General features: G+C 47.7%; 1 protein-coding gene across 1 annotated transcript in view; it reads left to right on the top strand.

The window, feature by feature from the left end:
* EXD1 (exonuclease 3'-5' domain containing 1) overlaps positions 1–25,738 on the top strand; it is a gene marked incomplete at its 3' end in the record, with an annotated part of 139,771 nt that overhangs the window by 44,529 nt on the left and 69,504 nt on the right. The window contains exons 3-4 of the mRNA XM_073567291.1: positions 8,180–8,248; positions 11,868–11,939. Coding sequence (XP_073423392.1) covers positions 8,180–8,248; positions 11,868–11,939 — 141 coding nt within the window. The remainder of the gene's footprint in view (positions 1–8,179; positions 8,249–11,867; positions 11,940–25,738) is intronic.

Genomic DNA, 25,738 nt, shown 5'->3' with positions numbered 1-25,738 from the left:
TGGAGGATCAATTAGAACAAGGAGTTCCCAGAGACACGATTCTGGAATCATTACCGGCTATTAGAGCGGCGGCGGGCTTTCTCGCAGAGGCGTCAGCAGATTCGGCCAGACTAGCGTCAAAGTCAGCAGCCTTAACAAATGTAGGACGGCGTGCGGTATGGCTCAAATGCTGGCCGGGGGACACACAGGCAAAACTGAAACTTTGCTCTCTACCATGTGAGGGAAATTTCTTATTCGGTCCAGCACTGGATGAAGTACTGGAAAAAGCGAGTGACACAAAAAAGAATTTTCCGAAACAACCATTTCAGGCCTTTCGGCGCTCCTTTCAGAGGGGCCGAAAATTTAGAAGGCAACAATTCAAAGACCGTGACCGGAACAATTCTGACAGGCGATACAGAGGAGGGAGAGGCTTCTATTTTAGTAAGCCCCCTAGAGAAGCCAAAAAACCCGCCCAGTGACGGTCCCTCTCAGGTGGGGGGAAGGCTCTCTCACTTCCTCCCAGCCTGGGAAAGGATCTCATCCAGTACCTGGATCCGACAGATAGTGGGGTCAGGTCTGGAGTTAAAGTTCCACCACTGGCCACCACAAAAATTCATTCAAACTCCGGTACAATCATCCCAAGAAAGACAAAAGAGTTTGGAAGGGGAGGTGTTATCGCTTATACAAAAACTCGTACTGGAAGAAGTTCCAGAAGGGGAAAAGAAGGAAGGCTTTTACTCCCCCCTATTTCTGATAAAGAAACCAGACGATTCCTGGAGGACGATTGTAAATCTGAAAGGCCTCAACAGGTATCTAATAGTCCCATCGTTCAAGATGGAGACGATAAGATCTACAGTGAAACTCCTCTTCCCTCGGTGTTACATGTCGGTCCTGGATCTCAAGGACGCCTACTATCATGTCCCGATCCGGCAGCAAGACCGCAAATATCTCAGGGTGGCAGTCCAGATAAACTCTCAGTGGCATCATTTTCAATACAGGGCTCTGCCCTTTGGGGTGGCAACAGCCCCCCGGGTCTTTACGAAGTTAATTGCGGAGGTCACGGCACATCTCAGAGAAAAAGATGCTCTAGTAATACCATATCTGGACGACTTCCTGATAGTGGGGAAAGATTTCGCTCACTGTCAGGAACAAGTCAAGACAGTGATAGAGACTCTTCAGACTCTGGGTTGGCAACTGAACTTCAAAAAATCCAGGTTGGAGCCAACGATGGTCCAGAATTTTTTGGGCCTAACAATAGACTCGGTAATACAGGAGTGTCGCCTCCCAGAGGAAAAAGAAGAGAAAATCAAAAACCTAATCAGAACAACATTAGGAAAGCCAACAATGACTCTGAGGAAAGCCATGTCAGTGCTGGGGTCCCTAACCTCCTGCATACCAGCGGTAAAATGGGCACAATTTCACACAAGGGAACTTCAGTGGTGTGTGTTACAAAGCGATCTGACGCTTCAGGGGCAGTTAGAACAGAAGCTCACCATCCCGGATCCTGTACTCCAGTCGCTAAAATGGTGGTTACAGATAGAGTCCGCTCCGAGGGGAGTACCCTGGACATATGCAGCCTCCAGAGTAGTCACGACAGATGCCAGTCCATGGGGCTGGGGAGCCCATCTAGACACCCTGTGGCTCCAGGATCCTTGGGCTCAGGAGGAAAAAGATCTATCCTCAAACGAGTGGGAGCTGCTAGCCATCGAAAGAGCGCTGGAAGGATTACTAACACACCTGAGAGGACATCATGTGACAATCGTACAGCGGTTGCATACGTGAACCATCAAGGGGGCACTCGTTCTCGGTCATTGATGGAAATAGCAAAAAGAATCCTGACTCTGGCGGAACATCAGTTCCTTTCATTATCGGCCCTGCATATCTGAGGCGCGGACAACCTGAAGGCGGACTTTCTGAGCAGGAACCACTTAAAGCAAGGCGAATGGTGCCTAAAAGAGTCCATTTTTCAGCAAATTGTGCAGAGGTGGGGAAAACCCATAATAGATCTCTTCGCCTCAAAAACCAACAGAAAAGTTCAAAAATTCTGCTCCCTAAGGCTAGTTTCACACTTGCTTTTTTTTGCAGCGCGTTTTTCCCGCAAAAAAACGCATTGAAAAAACGCATACATAAGCATACAACTGCTGCGTTTTTTTCAAGCATTTTTATGAGCATGCATGAAAAAAACGCAGCGTTTTTATGCGTTTGCGTTTTTAGCGCGTTTTTACCGCGTTTGCGTTTTTTTCCAACATTTTTAGGTGGCCCCTCACACTACCCAAACCATGACTTTACTAACCCTGACCCTAACCCTAACCCTAACCCTGACCCTAACCCTTAACCAAATCATACTTAACCCTAACCCAAACCCTAAACCCTAACTAACCCTGACCCTAACCCTAACCCTAACCCTGACCCTAACCCTTAACAAAACCATACTTAACCCTAACCCTGACCCTAACCCTGACCCTAACCCTTAACCAAACCATACTTAACCCTAATCCTGACCCTGACCCTAACCCTAACCCTAACCCTGACCCTAACCCTTAACAAAACCATACTTAACCCTAATCCTGACCCTAACCCTGACCCTAATCCTTAACAAAACCATACCTGACCCTAACCCTGACCCTAACCCTGACCCTAACCCTTAACAAAACCATACTTAACCCTAACCCTGACCCTAACCCTGACCCTAACCCTGACCCTAACCCTGACCCTAACCCTTAACAAAACCATACTTAACCCTAATCCTGACCCTAACCATGACCCTAATCCTTAACAAAACCATACTTAACCCAAACCCCAACCCTAACCCTGACCCTGACCATAACCCTAACCCTAAACCCCCTTAACTAACCCTAACTCTAACCCAAACCCCTAAATTCCATGGTTTAAAAAAAAAAACGCATATGCAAAAAAACGCATACATGAGCATGCCAGTGCGCACATATGCGCATCCATAGGCTATAATGGCCATTTTTAGCGCAAAACGTGCGCATATGTGCGCATGCGCTTTTTTGCAGGGCCAAAAAATGCAACATGCTGCGTCTGGAAAATCCCAACGCACACCCCAAAAAAACGCAGCGCATGAAAATCGCATACATGCGCTTACCAGCGCGCAGGTATGCGCACCCATGTTAAATATAGGGGAAAAAACGCATGCGCAGGTGTGCGTTTTTTTCCAGCGCTAAAAAACGCAAATGTGAAACCAGCCTAAGACCAGCAGACATGCCACTGGCGGTAGACGCCTTCAGAATAAAATGGACGTCAGGTCTCCTGTATGCATTCCCTCCGATATGCCTCATTCCATTAGTCCTGAAAAAGATCAGGGAGGACCAAGCCAGAGTAATTATGATAGCTCCCTTTTGGCCAAAAAGGCCGTGGTTCTATTGGCTGAGAGTGATGTCAGTGACAGACCCATGGGTGCTCCCAGAGGATCACGACCTCCTAACACAGGGTCCCTTCAGTCATCCTCCGAACTCCAGGCTGCATTTGACAGCCTGGAATTTGAAAGGTCGCTGTTAGAGAAGAAAGGGTTTTCAGCAAGATTGATTTCCACCCTAATCAGTAGCAGAAAGCCAGTGACTACAAAAATATATGGGAGGATATGGAGGAAATTTTTGTCCACCTCAGGCCCTATACAGGAGGGGGAAGTGCCTGTGAGGGCAGTGCTAGAATTCCTACAAAGGGGTTTAGACTTGGGATTAGCGGTCAGCACCCTGAAAGTACACGTTTCAGCCCTGGCAGCATTATTTAACTATGACCTGGCAAGCGATAGATGGGTCGCCAGATTTATCCGGGCCTGTGCTAGAGCCGACTCTGTCCCATCTCCTAAACCTCCTCCCTGGGATCTAAATTTAGTCCTATCGTCTCTAACGGAAAGTCCATTTGAACCAATAAACACAACATCAGATAAAGTGTTAACTTTAAAAACAGCCTTGTTAGTGGCGCTCACATCGGCAAGTAGGGTTGGGGACTTACACGCACTATCAGCAGATCCACAATACACTCAGGTTATGGATGATAGAGTCGTGTTGAGATTAGATCCAGCATACCTCCCTAAGGTAGTGTCGAAATTCCACAGAGCTCAGGAAATAACCTTGCCATCCTTTTGTCCTAACCCAGGTAACAAAAAGGAGGAGAGATTACATTGCTTAGACGTTAGGCGATGTATCCTACAGTATTTAGAGGTGACAAAACCATGGAGGAAACAGAGGGCCTTATTTGTTTCATATCAGGGGGCAAGGAAAGGCCGTAAAGCCTCTAAGCAAACTATAGCTAGATGGGTGAGAGAGGCCATCATTCTAGCATATAGTAGTGCAGGTAGGGCTGTTCCACAGGGCCTAAAAGCCCACTCCACGAGGGCCGTGGCAACGTCCTGGGCGGAGAAAGCGGACGCCTCCATCGACCAGATCTGTAAGGCGGCCACTTGGTCCTCTCCATCTACCTTTTTCAGACATTACAGATTAGACCTATCTGCCACCTCTGATCTCACATTTGGGAGAAGAGTGTTACAGGCAGTGATCCCCCCCCTAAAAAGAGAATACAAATCTCTGTAACTCTCTCGTGGTGCTGTCATGTACCATAGAAAAACACGGGTATTACATACCTGGTAATGTGTTTTTTCATGAGACATGACGGCACCCTTATATTCCCGCCCTATCTGATCACATCATTAGTGGGGTGTTTTTTGTTAATATTATACACTCCCTTGGTGTTGGAAATTTAGCAGTATAAAATATGTATTATTTATGTGTGCACTAACCTGCGGAGTTCCTCTCGTGCTCTGTAAAACAACTGATGCGGAGAGAGGAGCCGCCCCCTTTTATCTTGAAGGTTTCCTGTCCTCGTGGGGCGGATCCCCTCTCTCGTGGTGCCGTCATGTCTCATGAAAAACACATTACCAGGTATGTAATACCCGTGTTTTCATTACATAAGCTTCAAAATTCCTTTGCATATTGTCATGCTGTTTCATTTGGTCTCTCAAGGCTGATTGCAAGCTAATCCTTTGCTCTATAGCTGTATGCAGCTCTAAACGCAAGTTATCTATCTCCTCCTGTAATTTTTGGGACACTTGCACACATATCCATCTAATGGCTGCTGCAGCTTTCTGCTCTTTTGCATCATACCTTGAGAGATCAAATTTGCCAGCCACATCCTGAGGGTTTGATAAGCGCTGTCCCTCCATATATTTGTTACATTCCTGTGCCATTGGGGTCCACTTTCCTGGTAACACCCATTCTGGCAAAGATCTGACACTACTCTCAACTGCTTTCCTACTCTTAACAAACTTATTCAATTTTGCAAACATTTTTATTCAAAACAATCTCACTTCTGACACCAATTTGTATTGTAAGGGTTCCAATGGATTGTAATGAATAAGAAAATGCTCACACAAGAATTGAATTTACTAAATTGATTTACTTAAGTGATAAGATCAAATAATAAACAGTATAAAACTATAAATACATATGCAGTAATCAGAAACAAGCGTTATTCATACGTTACATTATTCAGATAGACGTCGACCAGTCATCCTCCAGGAGCCAAAAGAGAGTGAGCACATGTGTCCTAGTTCTTTTAAATGTCCAGCTAAAAGGTGTCCAGCCCCACCATATGGGGAATGATGTCACAAGTCTATTGTGCATTGGCTATAAACACATCCCCTCAATACCTGTTTTAACCAGTATATAATACAGGAAGCTAGAGGGAGCCTCATGTGTGCCACATGGCAGAAATACAGCAAGCTGGAGGAGGGGCTTCTGAGCACAAGATAACATCCTTGGGAAAGTTAACACACCCAATCTAATTAGGGTAGTTGCCTTGAATATCAATGTTCCTTTGTTGATGGATAAACAAATGACCAGTAATTTACATTCCTTTATCTTAAGTAAGTTTCAGTGACCTTTTGCTTACCTCATCTCAGTGTATATTATATTAAACTGATTGAAACCATATAAAAATAACTCATAGTATACACTGGCGCCGATCACTGCCACCACAGAGTGATCACCGACCACTGCATTTCCGTGGTTTCCACGGACGGCACGTCTACAGAGCAGAGGCTTCTCTTCTGCTGACGGCACGTCTACAGAGCAGCAGCTTCTCTTCCGCTGACGGCACGTCTACAGAGCAGCGGCTTCTCTTCCGCTGACGGCACGTCTGCAGAGCAGCGGCTTCTCTTCCGCTGACGGCACGTCTACATAGCAGCGGCTTCTCTTCCGCTGACGGCACGTCTACAGAGCAGCGGCTTCTCTTCCGCTGACGGCACGTCTACAGAGCAGCGGCTTCTCTTCCGCTGACGGCACGTCTACAGAGCAGCGGCTTCTCTTCCGCTGACTGCATGTCTACAGAGCAGCGGCTTCTCTTCCGCTGACTGCACGTCTGCAGAGCAGCGGCTTCTCTTCCGCTGACGGCACGTCTGCAGAGCAGCGGCTTCTCTTCCGCTGACGGCACGTCTGCAGAGCAGCGGCTTCTCTTCCGCTGACGGCACGTCTGCAGAGCAGCGGCTTCTCTTCCGCTGACGGCACGTCTGCAGAGCAGCGGCTTCTCTTCCGCTGACGGCACGTCTGCAGAGCAGCGGCTTCTCTTCCGCTGACGGCACGTCTGCAGAGCAGCGGCTTCTCTTCCGCTGACGGCACGTCTGCAGAGCAGCGGCTTCTCTTCCGCTGACGGCACGTCTGCAGAGCAGCGGCTTCTCTTCCGCTGACGGCACGTCTGCAGAGCAGCGGCTTCTCTTCCGCTGACGGCACGTCTGCAGAGCAGCGGCTTCTCTTCCGCTGACGGCACGTCTGCAGAGCAGCGGCTTCTCTTCCGCTGACGGCACGTCTGCAGAGCAGCGGCTTCTCTTCCGCTGACGGCACGTCTGCAGAGCAGCGGCTTCTCTTCCGCTGACGGCACGTCTGCAGAGCAGCGGCTTCTCTTCCGCTGACGGCACGTCTGCAGAGCAGCGGCTTCTCTTCCGCTGACGGCACGTCTGCAGAGCAGCGGCTTCTTTTCCGCTGACGGCACGTCTGCAGAGCAGCGGCTTCTTTTCCGCTGACGGCACGTCTGCAGAGCAGCGGCTTCTTTTCCACTTTGCTCTGTTGAAGGGATATGACTGTCAGTCATACTGATTGATATCAGGGTCCCCGATGCATTAATGCCTGGAGCTGGCTGTCAATCAGCATGACGTCAGCTGTCACTCCCTGTCGACAGAGCAGCCTGGAAGAATAGCTGCTCTGTTGACTTCAGAGCAGTCAAATTGCAATCTAGAGCAGTCAGGGACCGCTCTGAGTCGGCACCAAGTAGAACAGGCAGGTAGATGCCTCTGTTAGCAGCTACCTGCCAGTTAGTTTTTAGGCCAATAGTGTAAAAAAAAAAAATATAGTCCTAAACAACCCTTGTTGAATGTCTTGATGTGCCTAATAGAATAAACAAAACATGGAATGACTCCTCTTTGATCACTGTGTTCCCTGGCCATCTCTAGTCACGTGAGGCCTGTAGCCTAACAGCGACCGCTTATAGTCTACAGCCTTTTCACTTCTTGCAGATCTGTTAAATATGTATGGATTTTTCTTAGGCACATTAGTCCAGTAGTAATTGAGCCCTTTAAGGCCTAGTTAATGCTGCCAGTTTGCAGTCAGGTGATGCACAAGTGTGCACTAATTCTTATGAGTGGAAGGATGACCTCAGTGGTACAGTGAAGCCTCTTCATCACACTCAAGCACTTTTTTGTGAGGGATATCCATGTTCATACAGAATACATTTTTGGAAAGACTAAAGGTCCATTTACATGAGATGCTGTGCAGCACTAAACGATCAGTAACTTGTTTTGTGATCGGTGGTCCTGTAATATCTTGTTTATACAGGCAGACCACACTTCTGATGCTTACTGAACGGTCAGTATACATATGTTGTCATTTTTCTCGGTAGCACGAGTCCTGTTTACACAGAAAGATGCGCTGTCGAAAACTATGATCTTTTCATGTAGCACAAAAGATTATTACACCTGACGAAGAGCGTCTTGCTCATTTATTGGGTGATCGTCAGCTTGTTCAGACTGCAAGATTATCGTGAAGTTCACGTTTGTAAGAAAGTTGGGACCTTCTCTCCCTCTCTCTTTGGTGATGTCATTGATTCTAAAGAGTAAAATTACTTGGTATGTCTAACATTTTAATATTTATATTTCTTTCAGACTAAGTTGTTGGTTGTTCTCTTTCAGTGAAGGATTTAAGTACTGGTAAGACTTCACCTGGAGCAAAACTGTTTTTCGGACATGTTATTCTTAAAGGTAATGTGTGATTTTTTTTTTTCAGTGACTGTGGTATTTAATTAAGTCAGGTGTGTACAGGTTAACTTGGTAAAAATCATTTTAATTTCTATTTCATCACTTAATGTAAATAAGAAACTTTAATGTATCTTATCACAGACCTGCTTCTTTCTCTGCCAGGACTGATCTTTCATTCCTAATGCTCAGGTAAAATCTGCATTTAGTGAAGACAAATTATTACGTTACCGAGATAGCATATGACGGATGTTACGGATAGGATTTTATGTAGAGGGGAGAGGAGGAAGGAGGCAGAGCTCCCTCTCCTCCTGGCCGAGAAAGAAGCAGATTTCTCTGATACTACTGATTTATGAAAGAAAAATTAACACAATAGATAATTTTTAACCCCTTTACTACCTGATGCATATCCATACGTCCTTGTGACCTCTTACTTATTGGCCTGGGATGTATGGACACGCCCCAGCGATTTTGCGTGCACAGGGGCTGTGAGCAGGTGATCGGCGCCGGGTGTCAGCTGATTTCGGGAGCCCTTGGATCGGAAACCCTTCAACGTCATCGCAGAGTCCCGATCATTGACGTGGGGACCCGATGTCGTCACCAGAGCAAGCAAAGTTGCTCGATTGTGCGCAGAGCATGATGAAGCAAGTTTGACTGCCAGTGCAGAGTTGACAGTTTTCATAACATAGGGATGCTACTGCACCACTATACTATACAAGCGATCAGCCTGCAAAAAAATGAAAGTCCCATAGTGGGACAAAGTACAAAATTTTTTTTTTTTTTTTTTTTTTTAAATCTAAATATATTATACCCATGAATAAAGATTTTCCTGAAAAAAAATATATGTACAAACAATAAAAGTACAGAGATTTGGTATCGCCGAATTCAAAACAACCCGACCTATAAATAAAAAACGTCATCTGTGATCCGGCGGTACCCTTTTTTTTTTTTTTTTTTTTTTTTTTTTTTTTTGGATTGTGTTAAAATGCGGTCGGCTACAATTTTGTGCACTTCTGAAAAGGACACAGCTGAACAGAGGCCAGATGGAGTCCAGAGTAACTCTGTTGCCTCATTATAGTGAAAAGGATGGGAACAAAATGTAGTGTATAATGAGGCACCAAGCGCACAAATATGTATAGAGATAAAGGAGATGTCTGATTAATAAGGATCACGACAACACAGGATAAGGTGCATCAAACAAAATTATTTATTGATGCAAGATGGAAAAACATGAAAACCAATTAAAAGCAGTGAAAACAAGGTTTTATTCAGTTGCCATGACAGCACCACGAGATAGAGGGCATCTGCCCTTCGGGGACAGGAAACCTACAGACATAAAAAGGGCGGCCCTCTCTCCCGCCTCAGTTGGTTTCCTGTCCCTGACAGGGGATCCCTTCAGACATACCTCTTCAGGAGTCCGGATGGAATCCCATGCCCGGCAGGCCGATCCAGGCAGCGGGGGTCCCCTGCCTCGGCCTGTCCGGAGTATTGGAAGCATCGCACAGCAGGGGGACTGTTGGTGCAGGCGGTAGCAGGTGGAAGAGGCCTTCAGGGGGAGAGCCTACTTCTGGAGGCCGACGCCAAGTAACGTGTGAGTAGGTCCGGGTCCCTCCTGGTCCAATCCTGGGGGGGCGCGGGCCCGGGGTCACCCGTGGGCGCTGTCCGTGGCATCTGCTTCCGCCGGAGGTGGGGGCCGCTGGTGCGCGGTCCGATGACGCGGCCTCGTCGCGCGGTATGACGCGCTGGGGCCGCGGCTGTGACGTCAGAGGGGTGTGCCTCTGGGGGAGCTGGACGGACATGAGGGTACTTGGCAGGCATGGATTTGGAACACCTGTGAGCCCCATAGAGGGCGGTACCGGGGTTTGGCTAGTTATTTAAACAGCCTCAGACCAGCTCTAAGGCGCTTCTGGCCCTATGTTGTTTTCATATTGGCGTCGCAGGAGCAGCCAGATTCTCAGGACAAGTATCCACAGACGCAGCTTCAGCCTTCAGAGGGATCCCAGCAGCGGTCAAGCAGCAGCAGCCGCTCTGAGGAACATGGACCCTCTCAGAAAGCGAAACTTGGAAAGTCCACGAGCCGTAAAGAATCGGCAGCTCCGATGGTCCCCCCACAGAACCCGGTACTGCGCTGTTAAGAGCAGGGTAAGTGAGCTGCGAGGAAGTTCGCTTTCGTGATTCTCTGTTCCCCTTATGTTCCCTCTCTCCAGTTCTGCCAGGGGAAAAAGAGCTCTGGGAAGAGCAAGCACAGAGTGTGCTGAATGCGGGGTTCCCCTCCCAGACAGTCAGGGAAGGAAGCTATGTAGGCCCTGCATACATCGCCTAGTCACGGAGGAAACCGCTGACTTTACCTCCAGTTTATGGGAGATAGTCAGGCAGGAGGTTAGGGGTTCAGTTAGATCCCTATCTCCGGTCACCGGGTACAGGGAGAAATCCCCTAGATCCCCCGTTCTGGTCTCCGATAGCGACTCGCAGGAGCAAAAGTCAGATTCTTCATCATCATCATCATCATCATCATCATCATCATCATCATCATCATCATCATCCTCCTCCTCCTTTCCATTAGAGCAAGTCAATCACCTAATAAAGGCGGTAAACATCACCATGGGGATTGAGGAGACCCCGACAGAGAAATCGGTACAAGATTCGATGTTCCGGGGACTGGACCGGAAAAATCGAAGGTCCTTCCCATTGGTAGACAAGATTAGTGACCTTATTACAAGGGAGTGGAAAAAACCTGAGAGGAAAGGCTCCCTGCCTCCTGCCTTCAAGAGAAGGTATCCATTTGAGGAAACCGCTTCGTCCTCATGGGACAAAGCCCCAAAATTAGACGCAGCTATCGCGAAATCGTGCAAAAAGACGTCCCTACCCTTTGAGGACCTTGGTAGCTTAAAGGACCCGCTGGACAGGAAGGCGGATGTGTTCCTCAAGGGAACCTGGGAAACATCAGCTGGAGCCCTACGGCTAGCGATTGTTGCCACGTGCACTGCCAGGTCCTTAATGATATGGCTGGTCCAGTTGGAAGAGCAGCTTAAAGATAAGGTCCCCAGACAGGACATTCTTTCTTCCCTCACTACAGCCCAGGGAGCGGCGGCCTTCCTCTCGGACGTGTCGGCAGACTCTGTGAAATTAGCAGCCAGATCCGCAGCCCTCTCCAATGCCGCCCGTAGGGCCTTGTGGTTCAAATGTTGGCCAGGTGACATGCAGGCCAGATCAAATTTATGCGGTATCCCATGCGAGGGGGTCTACTTATTTGGTAAGGTGCTAGATGAACTGCTAGAAAAAGCCGGCGACAGCAAGAAATGCTTTCCCTATTTAGGAAGACCGCCTTATAGAAGAGACTCCTTCAGAAGGTGGTTTGACCGTAGGAGAACAACAAGAGAGAGACCCAGATATGACACCAGGAGAAAAGGTAGGGGGTATATGTTTAATACCACTCGGGACCGCAACGATCCAAAATGACTGCCAGACCAGGTGGGGGGGAGGTTGTTCTCCTTCTACCCAGCCTGATCACGTATTTCAAATAGTCCTTGGATACGGAGCATCATCAGAGCAGGACTGCGATTTGATTTCCAGCAGACCCCTCGTGAGAAGTTTCTTCTAACCCCTATACATTCTTCATCTACAGAACAGAAGACATCGGAGATCCAGGATCTTCTCCAGAAGGGTGTCTTGGTGAAGGTTCCTGAGCTACAACGAGGTAAGGGGTTTTACTCCCCCCCCCCCCCCCCCCCCCCACAACCTCCTCTTTCTAGTCAAGAAGCCAGATGACTCATTCCACACCATTATTAATCTCAGATGCCTCAATAAATTCATTGAAATTCACTCTTTCAAAATGGAGTCTGTAAGATTGGCAGTAAAATTGCTATTAAGTGGGTGCTTTATGGTAGTCTTAGACCTTAAAGACGCCTATTATCACGTCCCGATACACGCAGATCATCAACAGTTCCTAAAGGTGGCTGTTTCACTGGGCGGTATTATAGGCCATTTCCAATACAGGGCACTTCCCTTCGGGGTGGCAGTGGCACCACGGGTCTTCACAAAAATAATGGCGGAGGTGATGGCTCACTTGCACGAACAGGACATTCTCGTGATCCCCTATCTAGACGATTTACTGATTGTGGGGCACTCGGAGTTTCACTTCACCACCCAATTAGGGAAGGTAATATCCAGCCTTCAGGGTCTACGTTGGTTGATTTAATTTTAAGAAGTCTCGTTTACAGCCTCTAAAGCGGCAACAGTTTCTCGTCCTTATCCTAGACTCTGACATCCAGGAGTGTGGGCTACCGGAATCTAAAGTACTCAACATTCAGCGTCAGATACTCAGGGTTATAGACAACCCATCGATTACTCTTAGGGGGCAATGTCACTGTTGGGCTCACTTACGGCGTGCATACCAGCAGTACTGAGCCCAGTTCCACACCAGAACCTTGCAGTGGGACATTTTACACAACACCCGTCAGCTAGAAGGTCGTCTCGAGGGGAGAATCACTTTATCCAATGATACCGTTCAATCCCTACGTTGGTGGTTGCGGGTTCCGAATCTGCGTAGGGGAGTTCCCTGGGTAAACCACATCTCCCGAATTCTAACCACGGATGCTTGCCCCAGTGGCTGGCAAGCTCATATGGGGGATAGGTGGGTCCAGGGAGCATGGACACCGTCAGAACAGAATTTTTCCTCTAACCTTAAGGAGCTGTTAACCGTGGAGCGGGCTGTAGGTGATTTCCTTATGTCCCTACAGGGCGAAAACGTCAGAATATTATCAGACAACCAAGTAACTGTAGCCTACATTAACCACCAGGGGGGAACCCGGTCCAGGCCCTTAATGGATGTAGCAAATCGTATCTTTCAGATTGCCGAGGGTCACCTTCTATCCCTTACAGCCCTCCATATAAAAGGAAAACAAAATCTAACAGCCGATTTCCTAAGTCGCAACAGACTCAAACAGGGAGAGTGGGCACTAAAGAGGGCCATCTTCGAACAAATCGTACACAGGTGATGACTCTCAGAAATAGACTCGTTCGCCAGCAGAAAGAACAGACAACTCCCTATGTTTTGTTCTCTGGATCCCAGAGAGAACCCGTATGTAGTGGACGCTGTTATGAATGGGTCACCGTGGAGAAAAAAACCTAAACAAGCTAAGCCCCAGAAAAACCAGAGAGGTTGGTAACTATGCAGATTGCAGATCCCTGATCCTAACCACACAACTAGCAGCAGCAGTGGAGCGTACCTACGATGAACCTAGATGCCTCGTCACGGCCGGAGGACTAAATAAGCCTAAAGCAAGAAAAGGGGAAAACTGCCCCAGAGCAGACCCCAAAGGAATAGACAGCCCCCACACAAGTATTGACGGTGAAACAAGATGAAAACGCAAACATAGGCAGGAAAATAGGCTGAGCAAACGATGGGGCCCAAACTAACTAGAAAGGATAGGAAAGGAAAGACACTGTCTGCAATCTGCCAAAAACCCTACAAAAATAATGTCCAACACTTCTGATAACAAAATTAACCCTGAAGTCACTAGACTTCTCCCACTATATTGGCACTCTGAAATATTCTGAGGCAGAGCAAAAAGAGGCCAATCTAATAAGGGACAAAAATCAAATTGGTAAATACAGATAAGTAAGAGTGAAAATTCAGCACAGCCCCAGTCCGGGCTGGCTAACCACACAAAAAACTGAATAGACCAACAAAATCAAGTGTGAACATTAGCAGAAAAACTTAGCTTGAGCTGACTGGAACAGAGCTGAGAGCAAGACTTGACAAGCCAGAAGGAATCACCAGCACCAGACTAGGGCGTCGGCTGTCTTAAATCCAGTCTGAGATTCCTGAGGTCCAGTTGTCATCCTCCTTATCAGGTGGCAAATCTCTACTGAATAATCAGCCTCACTACCTCCTCTTACCACCAGAGGGAGGCTGGAATGAGAACTCACAACTGGTAGACCAGAAAATGAACTCACAACAGGACGCTCTCCTGATCCCGTGGAACTTCGACTTGGCATACGCCTTCCCCCCTCTGAATATGATTCCAATGGTACTGAGGATGATCCGGGAGGACAGGGCTCACGTTATCTTAGTAGCCCCTTTCTGGCCAAGGAGGCCGTAGTTTCCTTGGCTGAGGAAGATGTCGGTGTCCCAGCCATGGATTCTCCCAGAGCTCCCGGACCTTCTGTCACAGGGTCCAGTGTATCATCCACGGGTCTCCAACCTACACCTAGCAGCGTGGAGTTTGAAGGGGAGCTGCTAAGGGGGAGGGGGTTTTCCTGGGGTCTGGTCAACACCTTATTAAAAAGCAGGAAAGCCTCTACAACAAATATCTATGCACGAGTCTGGAGAAGATTCTTATCAGTCTCAGGGGTGGAGGTTGGTCAGAAAATCCGTATTGGCCAGATACTGGAGTTCCTTCAAAAGGGGTTGGAGATGGGTCTAGCCACAAATACGCTTAGGGTCCAGGTTTCAGCTCTAGGCGCATTTTATAGCTACAACCTAGCAAACAATTTCTGGGTGGCAAGGTTCATTAAAGCAGCAGCGAGATCCAGACCCATCATTAAACATAGACTAGTCCCATGGGACCTCAACTTAGTTTTTATCAACCCTAACAGAACCCCCCTTTGAACCTATTGATTGTCACCATAAAAATCCTTTCATTTAAGACTGCCCTGTTGGTTGCCCTAACGTCAGCCAGGAGAGTTAGTGATCTACAAGCCCTCTCTAGGATACCTCCATACACCCAGTTTGGAGATGATAGGGTCACCTTAAAGCCGGACCCCTTATATCTGCCCAAAGTCGCCTCGAAGTTCCACAGACTACAAGAAATAGTCCTCCCATCCTTCTACCCGAACCCCACTTACCCGACCGAGCAGAAGCTCCATTCCCTAGATGTGAGACGGTGCCTCCATAGTTACATTTCGGCCACAGAACCATGGAAGAGGGACAATTCCCTATTCGTATCTTTTCAGGGAGCTAGGAAAGGACTTAGTGTCCAAAAACACCCTAGCTAGGTGGATTAGGGAGGCGATCTCTTTTGCTCATACAACGGGTGGGCTGGAGATTCCGGAAGGCATAAGGGCGCACTCTAAGGCCCGGGCGCACTCTACTCGCGCCGTGGCAACATCCTGGGCAGAGAGATCGCAAGTATTCATTGAGGACATATGTAAGGCAGCTACGTGGTCTTCTCCATCCACGTTTTTTAACCACTATAGATTGGATTTAGGCGGGTCCGCCGACCTCACGTTTGGGAGAAAGGTGCTTGAGGCAGCTATCCCTCCCTAGAGTTCTCTTTATCTCTGTAAATCTCTCGTGGTGCTGTCATGGCGACTGAATAAATGCTCAGCTACTTACCGGTAGCGGTGTTTTTCAGGAGCCCATGACAGCACCTTTCCATTCCCTCCCTCTGCTCTCACGTCTTGAATCGGCACCTTTTTTCAGTTAAGAAGATTAGTCACAAGGGTGAAGAATATTTAGCTTGTCTGTGTATATATGAATTGCTACTAACCAGGGAGGTCCTCTCATGCTCTGTAATCCAACTGAGGCGGGAGAGAGGGCCGCCCTTTTTATGTCTGTAGGTTTCCTGTCCCCGAAGGGTGGATCCCCTCTCTCTCGTGGTGCTGTCATGGGCTCCTGAAAAACACCGCTACCGGTAAGCAGCTGAGCATTTCCCTTGATGATAAACCATAATAACAACCAAATAACCATGGATAGAATATTTGGCCAAAAAAGCGAGTCTCCTCAAAAAAAAAAAAATGAAAACGGAGATGATGTAAGCTAAAAAAGTCCACCAAAGGAATATGTGAATCCATACAAAAGGACTATGATGAAATAGGCCCCAGAGAACCATCAGGTGGGCATGCATAAAACAGCCAAATCCTTCATAGAGAATATCATGTATAATACCAAGATATATACTAGTAGGGTGGTAATAAGACAGTACAAGAATAAGACATTAAATAGATAAAATAATACAAGCCACCACACCGCCCCATTAAAGTGAATGGATCCCCCATGGGTTTCATCTGTCATGTCACTCATTTAGATGTAAACCACAATGTAAGTGCTCAGCATAGAGCGCCGGATAAATGTGATCTCAAATGTTATGTAAAATGATCCTAACAAAAAGCTCAATCCACAAAAAAAGAAAGTCACCACTCAGGTATGTCATCTGTTAACAGAAATGTAGGGGGCTTCCACGTTGCTGAGGCTCTGAAAAGGCAAAATTGCTCCTCACCCCTCAAAAGAAATTCGGGAAATTCTGCGCTCCCAAATGCAAATGCCCGCTTCCTTCTGAGCCCCACAGTGTACCTAAACCACATATAGCGTCCACATGTTTGGCATTTCTATAATGATGAGAGCCCGCCTAACTTACGGGTGCATGCCACCAGAAACCTGAGCTGGGCATAACGTACATGTCTTTGGAATGTGGGAGGAAACCAACGCAACGTGAGCTGGGCATAACGTACTGCTGACTGCAACATACTGGTCACTACAGCGTACTGGTCACTACAACGGCAGTTTGCAATTTTCACTCAACAACATTCATTGTTCCTTTGTTCTTGGAAAACACCCATGGAGTCAAAATTGTCACTACACCTGTAGATAAATTCCCAAAGAGGTATTTCCATGGAACGTCTCCTTCATGTCCTCTCCGGGGCACAAAAATCTCATGGCACAGAGGCCCCCACCTGATGGCGTCCTACAGCCCCATAGACTCTCCATCCCCCTGTCTATAGGGAGGATGGATTGAGGTATATACCTTTAAGAAAAACTCTGGCTCTTCTGCATTGTCCGGGAGGATGAGGCCTGAGAGCTGGTGTCCTGGACAGCGCACCCCTTCGTGATCCCTGCAATGGAGGTACGGGTTTGGGTTCTGGTCCCTGGGAGGAAGCGCTGGCCTGGTACCAGTGGCGGTCCATCGGTGCCCTGTCGCGGTCCCTTTTTTCTTTCAGTCGGTGCTCAGCGCCGGCAGGCCCCAGAAATTTAGCCCCCGGCTTTAGCCAGACTAAGCCGCAATTTACATGGCACCGCCTATCGCTGGGGCCGCCGCCCACGTCCCTGGCGCTTCTCACCCTGTACGAGAAGCGCTCTGCTAGTCTCGGGGGCCATGTTTTCTTCAGCAGCCTGCTCTGTGCCAAACGACATTGCAGGACCACCGACCTCTCTCCTGAGGACACAGCAACAGGACCTTGGGTAACATAGTAACATAGTTATTAAGGTTGAAGGAAGACTTTAAGTCCATCTAGTTCAACCCATATTCTATCCTAACTTGCCCTAACATGATGATCCAGAGGAAGGCAAAAAAAAACCCATGTGGCAAACAGTAAGCTTCACATTGGGGAAAAAAACTCCTTCCCGACTCCACATACGGCAATCAGACTAGCTCACTGGATCAATGCAATATTAAGGAAACTAGTGTATATACCCTGTAATATTATACTTTACAAGAAAGGCACCCAGTCCCCTCTTAAATTTTAGTAGGGAATCACTCATTACAATATCATATGGAAGAGTGTTCCATAGTCTCACTGCTCTTACAGTAAAGAATCCGCGTCTGTGATTATGCTTAAACCTTCTTTCCTCCAGATGTAGAGGATGCCCCCTTATCCCCATCACAGGTCTGAGTAAAAAGATCATTAGAAAAGTCTTTATACTGTCCCCGCATATATTTATACATTGTAATAAGATCACCCCTAAGCCTTCGATTCTCCAAACTAAATAACCCCAAGTGTAATAATCTGTCTTGGTATTGCAGACTCCCCACTTCCCTAATGACCTCGGTCGCTCTTCTCTGCACTCGCTCCAGTTCAGCTATGTCTTTATTGTACACCGGAGACCACATCTGTACGCAGTATTCTAAGTGTGGTCGCACTAGTGACTTATATAGAGGTAAAATTATATTCTCCTCATGAGCATCTATGCCTCTTTTAATGCATCCCATTATTTTATTTGCCTTTTCAGCAGCTGCCTGACACTGGCCACTAAATGTGAGTTTGTCGTCCACCCATACACCCAGGTCTTTTTCAGTGACAGTTTTGCCCAGTGTTTTACAATTACGCACATAATTATACATCTTGTTTGTTCTACCCAAGTGCATGACCTTACATTTATCCCCATTAAAGCTCATTTGCCATTTCAGTCCAAGCTTCTAGTTTACATAAATCCTCCTGTAATATAAAATTGTCCAGCACGGTGGCTCCGTGGTTAGCACTGCAGCCTTGCAGCGCTGGAGTCCTGGGTTCGAATCCCACCAAGGACAACATCTGCAAGGAGTTTGTATGACCGTTTCGGAATCAACACCCGACTCGGTTTCGGCCTTTTTCGTAACAATTCCAGTTGGTCCTCCACAACCTTCTCTTCTGTATCAGGTCGGTCCCCCGCGTGGAGACAGAGGTTCCCAGGTCTCACACAGACCTAACCGCACCTGGAAACCCAGGCCAAGGGCATCTGGAACTAAGGGAGCCAGATCCCATAGATCCTCTACACAATGACTTGTTGCGGTATCCGGCGGACACCGACAAAGTAGGCGGTCGTCTACTTTTGTTTCGTCAAACCTGGCTCGCGGTCATCTACGACGAGTGGGTCAGAGAGCTGGTGTCCTCCGGGTACAAGATAGTTTTCTTCTCAGTTCCTCTCCCCCCGCCTGCAAATGGACAGAGTTATTATTCCGGTCCCTCAAGACAAAAGGTTCAAGGGTTTTTACTCAAACATATGTGTTGTTCCGAAGAAGGACGGAACGATGCGGCCCATACTGGGCCTCAAGCTGTTGAACAGGTTGGTCAGGGTACAACGATTCAAAATGGAATCTCTCCGTTCAGTCGTCGCCTCCATGAAAAGAGTTCCTAGCATCCATAGACATCAAGGATGCTTACCTTCACATCCCAATCTTTTCGTCCCATCAACAGTCCCTACGCTTCGCAATTCGTGAGGAACATTTCCTATTTGTTGCCTTGCCTTTTGGCCTCGCCACCGCCCCCAGAGTCTTCACTAAGATCATGGCAGCTGTCATGGCCATTCTTAACACTCGGGGAGTGTTGGTACTTCCGTATCTGGACGACCTACTTATCAAGGGCATGTCCATTTCAGTCTGCGAGGAATCCGCAGGTATCACTGTGGATACACTTTCTCGCCTAGGCTGGAAAATAAACTTCGAAAAGTCTTCTCCAGTACCGGCTCAGAAAATTTCCTTCTTTGGAATGATCCTGGACACTTCCCGTGGGTTGGTCATTCTCCCCCTAGAAAAGGCCTTGGCCTTACAACAGGGAGCACGGATTCCCGCCCGGTTCCTCACTCCATACGCTTCAGCATGGGGATTCTCGGAAAAATGGTAGCAGCGATAGAAGCAGTCCCCTTCGCACAGTTCCATCTCCGCCCTTTGCAACATGCACTGCTGTTAGCTTGGGACAAGAACCGGTTCTCCCTAGACCGTTGGTTCCGTTTGTGTCTGCGGGTCAGACAGACCCTCAGGTGGTGGACGCTGGAGTCCTCCCTGAACCAAGGAAAGTCCTTTCTCCCAGTACGTTGATTGGTGGTGACCACTGACGCCAGTCTTCTTGGCTGGGGTGCGGTTTTCCGCCACCGCACTGCACAGGGTCGTTGGTCCATTCAAGAGTTGTGTCTCCCCATCAACATCTTGAAGATACGAGCGATCAGGCTAGCCCTACTGAGTTTTCACCATCTCCTCGCATGTCACCCCATCAGGATCCAATTCGACAATGCCACGGCTGTGGCGTATATCAACCATCAGGGAGTACCCACAGCAGGACAGCCATGCACGAAGTGAGTCACATCCTCCATTGGGCCGAGACCAACCATTCGGCCATCTCGGTGATCCACATCCCGGATGTAAAGAATTAGGCAACGGATTTTCTCAGTCGCCAGGGCCTTGCCTCGGGAGAGTGGTCTCTTCATCCGGAAGTCTTTCAGCAGATTTGCCGTCGCTGGGGGACTCCGGGTGTGGATCTCATGGCCTCAAGACTAAACAACAAGGTCCCCCGGTTCATTGCCCAGTCACGCAATCCATGTGCCATCGGTGCAGACGCCCTAGTTCTGCCGTGGCATCGGTTTTGACTCCCATACATTTTTCCCCCTCTGCCCTTACTCCCAAAGGTCATCAAGAAAATCAGAGCAGAGCGGGTATGAGTGATCCTAATGACGCCGGACTGGCTACGTCGTGCATGGTACGCGGAACTAGTTCAACTTGTCGTAACGTTCCCTAGCGGCTACCAGATCGAATGGATCTACTTTCGCAGGGCCCGATTTACCACCAGAACTCAGGGGCCCTGTCTTTGACGGTGTGGCCATTGAATCCTAGATTTTAGCCCAAGCTGGATTCTCTCATGAAGTGATCTCCACCATGATTAGTGCTAGGAAACCCGCGTCCATGCGCAATTATCATCGCACCTGGAGAACTTCTCGTGGTGCAAGGACCATGGACGATCTCCACTGGTGTTCTCCATTCCTTCCATATTGAAATTCCTGCAATCCGGATTAGAGTCGGGTCTCACGCTTAGCTCACTCAAAGGACAAGTTTCAGCCTTGTCAGTTCTATTCCAATGCAAGATAGCCACCAGATTACAGGTGAAGACGTTCATTCACGGGGTTTCCCATGTGGCGCCTCCCTATAAAAGGCTGTTGGAATCATGGGATCTTAACTTGGTCGTAGGAGTCTTACAGGAAGCCTCTTTCAAACCAAAGCAGGACGTATCGCTAACCTTTCTTGGAAGGTGGTTTTCCTAGTGGCGATTACGTCAATCAGATAAGTTTCGGCCGACCTCTGTTCTTGAATTTTCATCAGGACAAGGAAGTTTTGAGGACGTCCCTGTCTTTTCTGCTAAAAGTTGTCGTCTTTTCATCTCAATGAGGAGATTGTTTTGCCATCATTCTGTCCGGCACCAGTCCATCGTATCGAGAAGGCTCTTCACACCCTGGATGTGGTTAGGGCTCTTAGACGATACATCTCGCGGACGGCTCTCTTTCGCAAGTCAGATGCCTTGTTCGTGCTTTCAGAGGGGCATAGGAAGGGTCTAGCCGCTTCTAAGGCCACACTAGCCAAGTGGATTCGCTCGGCTATTCAGGAGTCCTACCGTGTCAGGGGAACACCTGTCCCAGCAGGGATTAAGGCGCATTCTACTCAGTCAGTGAGCGCCTCTTGGGCCATTCGGCACCAGGCATCAGCAGAACAGGTCTGCAAAGTTGGTCCAGCTTGCATACTTTTACGAAACGCTACCACATTCATTCTCAGGCCTCTGCAGATGCAGCCTTTAGCCGGCGCATCCTGCAATCGGCAGTACCACAGCTGTAAGCCAGTGGTACATGGGGTATGAGCAGTTGTGTTGCTCCCTACCCAGGGACTGCTTTAGGACGTCCCATGGTCCTGTGTCCCCCAATGAGACGTAGGAGAAATAGGGATTTTTGTGTACTCACCGTAAAATCCTTTTCTCCGAGCCAATCATTGGGGGACACAGTACCCACCCTGTTAGCCTTTTGGCTCGTTGTCTCATTCTTAGATTTTGACATAGGTTATTGTTCCTTGTTTAATACTCCCCTAATACTCCAGTGGTGGCATTTCCAACTGTGCCACCACTGACTCCCTCCACCTCACTACAGACTTCTGCTGCATACCATTGCACGGCCACCTGCATTCAAAGCCATACTGGACACCACTGCACCACCCCAAGGCCGAGTGCAGCTGGACACTCCCCCTGCCCCCGCCAAGCGCTGCTCCTGCTTGGTCCTCCACCACCGCCACCACTCCTGCCTGGACCACCACCACCGAGTGGCAGCAGCTGGGGGACCCACATTCATTATTTGCCATCATGGACCTTGGCAGGACCTCCACCACCACTAACAGCATGCCGTAGCAGCTACAGGATCCTGCCAGGAGATCCCCCAGCTCCAGGAGGTCCACCAGCACCAGGCGCTCCAGGCAGGACACAACAGAGACGGACCATAGAAAACATAAATGCCCACAAAAAGAGAAAAAAACTTACACTCTCTCCCCCTTCACCTCACTCGGTGTCTGACCCGCTCCATGTCTCCAGTTCCATCCCTGAGCTCCCTTCCCCCCACTACTTTCGTCGCGCCTTCCCCTAGAACCCCTTCCTCTTCTGTAAGCCATTCCCCGTCCCTCCACACCCCCAAGTTGCCACAATCTTCCCGCAAACGTCGCTCCAAGTAAATTGTATTTTTTTTTTTTTTTTTTTTAAATGTCATTTTGTTTTCCCCTAATACTGTTTGGTTATTGTGTCTTTCGCCGCCTACACACACTGCGCCATACACTTTGTGTTTTTGCCACCACATAGCTCCAGTATTGACACATTGTCAAAAACACAAATATGTGACTTGTATTTTCACCACCAGTGTTGTGAGTTCATTTTCCCCTTCACCATTGAGGTCTGATGAACTCCCTCTTCTGGTGAAGGAGGGTAGTGAGGCTGATTACCAAGCACCTGAGTTGGATGATGACTGGGTCACTGGAATTGCTGACTGGATATAAGGCAGCTGACGCCCTTCTACCTTGCTGGTGATTTCCCTGAGGGATTCTAGGAGACCAGTTTGATTCCTGCTACTCAAAAGCTGTTTTCTGCTCTGCTTTTTGCATGTGTTTTGGTTTTGTTTTGCCTTGTTTTTCTGGATTTCTGCCATTCCCTGCTGGGGTGAGCTGAATTCCTTTTTGCTCTTTCTTCAGAAAATACCTGAGTACTGATATAGTCTTTTTGAAGAATAGTGTCTTCAGGACTTTTTTCCCTATCAGTCTGTTGGCTCTTGTTTTGATAGGGTTTTGGCGGATTGCAGACAGCAGCTTTTCTATCCTGTCCTATTTAGTTAGCTTTGGCCCCATCATTTGCTCAGCCTATCTTTCTGTTTGTGTGGGTGTTTTTTCATCTTGCTTCACCGTCATTATATGTTGGGGGCTGCCTATTGCTTTGGGGTCTGCTCTGGGGCAGTTTAGATTTCTCTTTCTGTCTTTAGGCTATTTAGTTCTCCGGCTGTGATCGAGGGGTCTTGGGCACCATAGGAACCCCCCATGGCTACTGCTAGTTGTTGTTGTTAGGTTCAGGGGTCTGCAATCCGATAGCTGCCAACTTCTCTGGTTTTCTGGACTTAGCTAGTATTTCTGTTTTTGCCTCCTATGGTGACTCATTCATAACACACCAGTCTCTTCAGTCTGCTAATATTGGTCAGACTGAATATAGGATTATCTATTGCATGCACACTGGAGAGATGCTGGAGATTAACTCATATGTATATTCACCTGCCCAGGTATCAAAAAAGTCTGAAGTCATGATTCGGTTTTTTGGGCATCCTCTCTTCAGCATTACACCAGGCCAGGGGATTGTAGAAGTTGTATAAACCTTTATCAACTCTCCAGTCTGCGTGCATACTGAAGCGACAGTGGAGATACTACTACTAATATTTATACTCACATGGTCAGATGTCATAAAGAGTGAAGGATGCTAGTGCATCCCAAAATCACTATTTGTAACATCAGGCCAGGTGATAATACAACTATTATTTATATCTCCACCGTCGCTGCAATCTGCCTTATTGAACACAGACTGGAGAGATGATGGACATACAACTTTTCTATCTAGAATCACCTGGTCAGGACTCCTAGTAAAGTCAGGATGCACAAAAAACAGCACCCTGAATTCACTGGACACCTGGGCAGGTGATTATTGTATTGGTGTGTATAAAGACAGAGTGCACTCGGTACAAGTATCAAAACAGGTTTTTTATTAACATACACACAAAAAAATAATTTTACACCATTTCATCTTGCCATGCCACACGCCCTACATCAGAGATAAAGTATGCCACAAATTGGTCCCTTATTTGGCCAACTTAAACTGGTGACCTGAGAGGGTGCTGAGTGAAATCAGGCAATGGGTTGGCAGCTGGTTCATCTAGTTCAAAGTTAGGACGGTCTTTAGCCATAACAAAATTGTGAAGAACCACACACGCTTTCACCACCTCATCCATGGTTTCCAGTTTAAGATTAATGGCTGTGCCAAGAATGCGCCACCTGGACACAAGAATCCCAAAGGCACACTCTACAGTTCTTCGTGCCCTTGTGAGTCTGTAATTGAATATTTTTCTTGTGTGGTCCAAGTCCCGGCTCAGCAGGTTTTGGCACATTTGAAAGGCCTCATCCCCAACCATAACAAATGGCAGTGGCGGACCTTCGGTGTGGGGAAGAGGCCGTGACGGGGAAATTTAAAATGGTTTCCATACAACCTACGGCCCTTGTCCGAGTTTTTAAAAGCCTGGGAGTCATTGCCGTGGCCAAATGCCCCAATGGCCACCGCAACAAACCGACAGTCTGCATCCGCAATGACTGAGTACTGTAGAAAAGTACTTTTTATAGTTATAGTACTAAGATCCACTTCTTGTGGGTTTGGTTATCTTGATGTGTTTCCCATCCACTGCTCCCAAACAGTTGGAGAAATTGCAGACTGTCAAGAATTGTTCAGCTATTTCAATCCACTTTTCCACGATGGGCAGGGGCATAAATTCTGGACAGAGAACATCCCACAAAGCCCGGCAGGTGTCCTCAACTATTCCCGACAAGGTGGAGATTCCAAGCCGGTACTGGAAGTGGAGTGATGATAGGGTCTCTCCAGTAGCCAAGAATCTGCCAAACAAAGAAAAAAATTAATATTTATGTCTAAGAAAAATATTCAGGATTGAGAGTCCTCAGTAGTTGATACCTTTTAATGGCTAACTGAAAAGATGGTAATACATTGCAAGCTTTTCAGTTAGCCATTAAAAGGTATCAACTACTGAGGACTCTCAATCCTGAATATTTTTCTATCTACTGGCTAACACGGTACAAAGATATACATCTTTCCTGTATTTATGTCTAGGGTTTTGCAAAACACTGAAATGAAAAAATTTTAGTACATGGCATAATAATTCTGCAGGCTTTGGATTAGTACATGGCAGAGCAAAAACAATTATGCAGGCATTGGTATTTAAATATTACGTACTGTAATGGGACCAGGAGCTGTTCCTCAGGAGGAATCGCACGACGGAGCTGTGTTTCCTGTCTCTGGATGGCTCCTTGAACACGACCAAGCAAATCCATGAATCTTTCTTGGGACATCCGGATATAGTCAATACATTTCACCGGGTTTGTCTGGAGCTTTCTGTAGAGGGTATGGTATGCTCCACGGCTCTCCCGGACTTCAATAATCGGAAGTATCCAAAAACTCTGCTGCTACCGTCTTCGCTTTCTCTCTCTCTCAGCCTTTCTTGCTGGCAAGCAAATGCAAAAGCCTGAGACAGCGCGATGTCCAGATCCAAGTTGAAACGAAAACTCTCCCTACACAGATCCATGGTGACACAGGAAACGGAAGCAAAATCTAGCTGTAACAGTGTCTATATAAAGAATTCCCATGACACATGCCCATTGGTGTCCCATTGGTGGAGTCTGTTTCAAAGATTTTCCTCCTGTGAAATGTGACGCCTAAAGAACGCATGCGCCTAAAAAAACGCAAACGCAT

Source organism: Dendrobates tinctorius, unplaced genomic scaffold (assembly GCF_039654945.1).
Source record: "Dendrobates tinctorius isolate UK_male_01 unplaced genomic scaffold, ASM3965494v1 ptg000019l, whole genome shotgun sequence".
NCBI lineage: Eukaryota > Metazoa > Chordata > Amphibia > Anura > Dendrobatidae > Dendrobates > Dendrobates tinctorius.
This window is presented reverse-complemented; position numbering and strand designations above follow the sequence as displayed.